Source organism: Rhinolophus sinicus, linkage group LG05 (assembly GCF_036562045.2).
Source record: "Rhinolophus sinicus isolate RSC01 linkage group LG05, ASM3656204v1, whole genome shotgun sequence".
NCBI lineage: Eukaryota > Metazoa > Chordata > Mammalia > Chiroptera > Rhinolophidae > Rhinolophus > Rhinolophus sinicus.
Genome location: NC_133755.1, coordinates 65144457 through 65150456, shown reverse-complemented (window position 1 = coordinate 65150456; position 6000 = coordinate 65144457). Strand labels below are relative to the sequence as shown.

At 41.4% G+C, this 6000-nt stretch overlaps 1 protein-coding gene across 4 annotated transcripts in view; it reads right to left on the bottom strand.

Annotated features, from left to right (window-relative positions):
* Positions 1 to 453: 453 nt before the first annotated feature.
* Positions 454 to 6000, bottom strand: part of EDAR (ectodysplasin A receptor) — a 91310-nt gene continuing 85763 nt past the window's right edge. For all 4 annotated transcript variants that reach the window (XM_074332312.1, XM_019715001.2, XM_074332313.1 and 1 more), the window contains one exon: positions 454 to 3197. In XM_074332312.1, the coding sequence (XP_074188413.1) occupies positions 2875 to 3197 (323 nt within the window). In that variant the 3' untranslated portion in view covers positions 454 to 2874. The remainder of the gene's footprint in view (positions 3198 to 6000) is intronic.

Genomic DNA, 6000 nt, shown 5'->3' with positions numbered 1-6000 from the left:
AGGAGGAAGAGGAGGGGGAGGAGGAGCAACAGTGGAGCAGAGCTGCCCCAGTTACACTGTCCCAGCAGGCAGAGACCCCAGCTGAGCCCAGCCTTAGTTGCCTAGGACCCTTCCTGACCTCTGAGCTATAATAAGCAAATGACTGTTGGTTTAAGTCACTGAATGCTGGGGCAGTATGTTGCACGGGTAGCAGTAGCTCAGTGAATCAGTGCCTTGTAAACTAATGATGGCAACTTGGAAAGCAATGCCCCAAGTGGTTTTTACACGATCTCATTGTAACGCTCACTTTTGTTGAGTGACATAACATTTTAGGCAATTCATATCTGGCTGGTCCCATAGTCTCATCACACACAGGGCAAAAACCAGGAACAGAATAACCAGAACCTTCTCCACTCCCTGCCCCCTTCCGAAAGAACTCACATTGTAGCAGTCTGTAGTTCTCCTTTTTATTAGTTTGTTTATTGAAACTGTAAAATATAATAAGTTATATATACAGAATTAGACAAAAAATTGACAAGACTTCATTGACTACGGGCCACAGCTCTAGCCTGGGGTGTTTCCTAACTGTTTTTAAGTAGAGCAAAATAATGACTGTCTCCATACAAAATGGCAGGTGGAGTCCCAGCTTTGGTCTGTGATAATCATTATGGTCTCAGTGGATTTGAATTCCATATGTAGACTGAAGCTTATCAGAGTAAATGTTTCTGGGCCTGGTCTCCAAATAAGTAAGTGACAAAGGAATGTGTACGTCTATAATGTCTAACTAAAAATGGCAGGTTGAGAGTCAATGAAACGTGGTCTGATGCTGGCTGGACCTCTGGCTCTAGAATTCTAACAACATAAAATTAGGGACCCTCCCCCCAGGGTAGGGGGCAGAGAACAGCCACCCCTGATCCTTCTCCGAAAATGTTGTTCTAAAGAAGTTGCAAGTTATTATCCTGGAACAGCATGCTCATCACAGGTGACATTTGCAGTCTAATCAAGGGGAGATTCTCATCACCATGGTCACAAAGCAGAGGAAAGGGGCACCACAAGGTTTCAAGAGGAATTAAAAAAGGTGATTAAGTTTTGTCGTGGCATATTTAACTCGCAGGATATACTAAATGAGTTCTGACAAACAGCAGCAAACAGACATAGTAAATGATGAAATTAAATATTCAGGACCTAATTATGATCCCATCACAGTATGTTCTACATTCATTGGTGGGAAATGGCTTGTTGGCTTTAAACATATGACTGATTTCTTCCCCCAAAGCATTTGCTCAGTCCTACGACTTGTAATTGAAAAACAGAAACAAAAAATAACATTGCTTTATTAGTGAGAGGCTGATTTTAATTTAGTAAGAATCACAGTCAGACCTGTCCTTAGGGAGCTCAGCAGTGCGCTCCAAACTAACCCCTGGTGCCATCATTACCCTGCTCCCAAGCTCTTGGCAATTGCAGGTGCAGTAAGAGAATTTACCAAGAACCATGTCAGTTTATTAACTTTATTTCTGAATGTATGCCAAGAAATTGCAGTTACCGTGAAAACTCCAAATCCGAGTTTTTCCATTTTCATTCCCATTTTCCTGGACAACTTACTGTATTCACTTCCATAGAGCACCTTGAAGGCCTGGCATTTCCTATAGCTCCACTTTCTTTTTGCTCACCTGAACCTTACTTTTCCTATGATGATAGAATCACAAACTAACCTCTCATTTGCAGAGGATAAACTGAGGCCTAGGGAGGGAGAAGAAAACGGCCCAAGTTGGCACCACAAGAATCAGGTTTCCGGACCCCAAGAAGGCTCTTCTTGTACAGGGGGCTCCACTTTCCCTGACTGGCTCAGAAGGACGACTCTGAAACCCTCACATCATGCATCTCGTCCACAAGTCTTTAAACACTCTGGAAATTTAGAATTATGCATGGATGAACTCTTAGGAAGTCATTTCCCTTTCTCAGCAGAGCTGACCACTCATTTCTCTTTAAAGCAAAAACAGCATGACATGTGATTTAAATGGCTTGTGACCTTTGAGCACGGCTGCCCCCAAAGGGTCAAATCTGACTGAGAATGAGAGTGGAAGGCAATTCATGTATAATACAAAACCATTGGGCTCCCAGGTCTAAGACTCACACTGTAAATGAAATTGACTACAGCACAGGTCTACTTGATTGGACAAATATGTGCCTTGTGTATCATGACATAAAGCAGGCTACAAAGTGAGCTCTTCCATTAGTGACTAGAAGGGTTGTAGGAATATGGATGGCCTCAAGAATAAGCAGAGTTATCCTAATGAAGTCACTTGTGCTGAACCTGAAACAATACATTGAGTGGGGTATTTTGTAGCCATTTTACCAACTTTTGAGCTGATTTCTTCACGAGGATGGCTCCTTCATCACTTCAGTGGGAAGCCACCTCCCTCTCTTAGAACTTTTATTACATTTCCTTAGAATCCCCTCATTCAGGTTGTTTGACATCTTCTAGCAAAGTGGTTTGTGGACATGCCTTCCGTCTCTCACTGGGTTGTAAACTCCTTAAACAGGGACCAGATTCTTCACCTCTGTCATCCCCACATTGTTTGGTTCATTTGAGTACCCAACAGTGTTCCTTGAATGAGATAATGGCAGGTGGGCTGGCTGGATGAATACATATTCATTTCATCTGGTGAGGTGCCAGTGGGCAGCTGGGAATATCCTAGCTTTAATCTTTCGTCTTTAGTTAGACTGGAAGATAGACCTCATTTCCTCTTGTTCCCTGGAACAGCCTAAGGCGTACCCTGGTGACATAGCTGAAAAAGCCTTGATTCTCGGTAGTCTGTTGGCACCACTTGAAGTTCCAGAGCCCCCATTAGATCCTTTGTGCATCCTGAGAAAGACAGTCCACAGGTAAGTTCTTCAGGATGTAGTGGGCACCTGGGAGGCAGGCGGCACGACCCCGGCCCACTCCAGTATGTCTGCACACAAGGACTCCACGGCATCCAGCCGCTCGATTTGCACCAGTTTTGTGAGCAGCTCTGGGATGCTGTAGCCTGCTGTGCTGATACGGTCAAAAAGCTGCAAGCCATCTGTCATGCCCCCAATCTCATCCCTCTTTAGTCCAAAACTCTCGGCGAGGTGACGCCATGTTTTCACAATGGCCTTCTCAGAGTTGTATGTGGAGCTGAGCATTCGGCTCGTCTTCTCAAGACAATCAAATGGCAGCTCCGTGGGGCTGAGACCTGTGGAGATTAAAGGGCACAGTCGGGCATTGCAAATGGCAGTCAACAGAAGCCCAACACTACCGAAAATATTTTTTAAACTTTAAAAAAAAAATTGTAAAATAAAAAAACACCGATGCAGAAAATCATACAAAATAAATGCATAGGTTAAGGCAAACAATACCTAGGACTTTGGCAGCCATAGGAGAAGTCTCTCCACAAACTCTAATCCCAATAATACCTTTTCTCCTCCTAGGAAAATAACCACCATTTTGACAGTTATAGTAATCCCCTCAAGACCATTTTCAGCAGTCACCAAAGCCTTCAGTACAGCCTATCCTTAGTAGAATAACCCTGCCTTACTTGGAGCTGGGCTGAGAAGGAGGTCAGGGGGAAGTACCATATCCCTTTATGGGGACAGTAGTTACCTTTATGAAAGGTGCTCTCAAAGACAGCCCAAAGTTGGTGTTATCTGAGCCAAGTCACTGGTTCTCAGACCTCACTCTATATAAGACTCGCCTAGGAACATTTTAAAAAATTGATGTATTTCCATTTCTGGAAGATGGAATAGACATGTTTTTCCCTATTCCTCCTGATAAATAGAACTAAAACCCCTGGACACTATGTATAAATCAAACGTAAGAAAACTCTGGAAAGGGGAGAAAAAGGAAGACTGCTAGGGACCTCGGGACTGGAGCGATGATACAGTGATGAGTTCCTTGGGTTTTCTTTTGCTGCATCATCCAAAACATGGAGCTGAAGAGTCCAGTAATCCAGACACAAACAATAACACAAATAGCCCAACAGAAGCCTGCTCTCTCTTTTCTTAGCTGAAGCAGTAGGAAAAGAAGCTTAGCAAGAAGAACACATTTAGACAGCAACTGCCTTGTTACAGCTGAACACCACAGAAAAACTGTGGTCCCAATCCCACCAAGGCCAGCAAAAGCTGAATGGGCAGCCTAGGTGTCCGCCCTCATAGGCTGTAACATTGCACCAGGGTAGTGTCAGGGAAGGCCAAGTAGGGAGCCTGGACTTTCTTATCATCAGCTGGTAACAAGCCTCCCCACCTCCATGGAGTCAGTGGAGACTACCTGGAGAAACAGAGTCCCACCTCTCAACCAGCAATAAAAAAGAGTGACACTTGGGTGTCACTGAAGGCTGAGTGGGAGCTTGAACATCTACCTCCACCTGGCAGTGACAAGGAGGCACCTGCTTCCCCTGACATAAGAGGTATCATACGAAACTAGGTACAACAGAAGGTTTAAATAAGATCCAGAGTCTCATATGTGACATAAACTGTCCAGGTTTTAATAGAAACTCACTTATCATACCAAGAACCAGGAAGGTCTCAAATAAATGAAAAAAGAGAATCAATAGATGCTAACACTGAGATAACAGAGATGTTAAAATGATCTGACAAAGATTTTAAAGCAACCATGATAAAAATGGTTCAACAGTAATTGCAAACATGCTTGAAACAAAGTTAAAAAAAAAAAGCTTTAGCAAGAGATAGAAAATATAAAGAAGAACCAAATGGAAATGTTAGAACCAAAAAAGATAATAATCAAGATTAAAAACTCAGTAGATATGCTCAATGGTAGAATAAAGACAGAAGAAAGAATTAGTGAGCAGGATAGTAGAATAGAAATTACTGAATCTGAACAACAGAGATAAAAACAAACTGAGAAACACAGAGCCCATGGGATCTGTGAGGCTATAACAAAAGATTTCACATTTGTTTCATGGAGTCCTAGAAGGAGAGGAGAAAGAAAGTGGGGCTGAAAAAAGAAATAATGACTGAAAACTTCCAGACTTGGAAAGCAACAAAAGCCTACAGATTCAAGAAGTTGAGAAAACTTCTAACAGCAGAAACCCAAAGAAAGTCATATCAAGACACATTATTAACAAACTTCTGAAAACTACAGATGATAAAGTCTCAAATGCAGCCGGAGAAAAACAACACCTTACCTATAGGAGAAAAACAATTAGAATGGCAGCAGATTTATGATCAGAAACCTGGAGGCCAGAGGGAAGTGGCACAGTGTTTTCCAGTATTGAAAGAAAAGAACTGTCAACCCAGCATCCTGTACCCAGTAAAAATATCTATCTTTCAGGAATGAAGAGGAAATCATGACGTTCTTAAGATGAAGAAAAACTGAGAGAATTTGTCACTAGCAAACCTACCCTAAAGGAATTACTAAAGGAAATCTCTAAACAAAAAGGAAATGGTAAAAGAATAAACCTTGTAACATCAGAAATGAACACAGTAAGCAAAATTTGGGTAAATACAATAAGCTTTCTTTTCAAGTTTTCTGAATTATGATGGTCAGTTGAAGCAACTGATGTAGTTCTAAATATATGTAGAGGAACTATATGAGACAATTATAAACAGGGAGGACATAAAGGGAGGTAAGGTTTATATACTTCAGTCGAGCTAGAAAAATAATGACACCAGTAGACTGATGTTATGTATATATAATATAATACCTAGGATACTACTAAAATAGTTATGGAAAAAGTTGCACTCAAAACACACCAAATGCATCACTCAAAAAACATCAATATGGGCAGGTTGAAAGTAAAAGAATGGGAAAAGAAATATCATGTAAAAATCAACAAAAGGAAAACAGAAGTGGCTATTACATCAGATAAAGTAGACTTCAGAACAAAAGAAATTACCAGAGACAGAGAGGGACATTATATAATGATAAAAGGGTCAATTCACTAAGAAGACATAGCAATCTTAAACGTGCATTCATCAAACAACAGAGCTCCAAATATGTGAAATTAAAAACTTATAGAACTGAAAGGAGAAATAGACAAA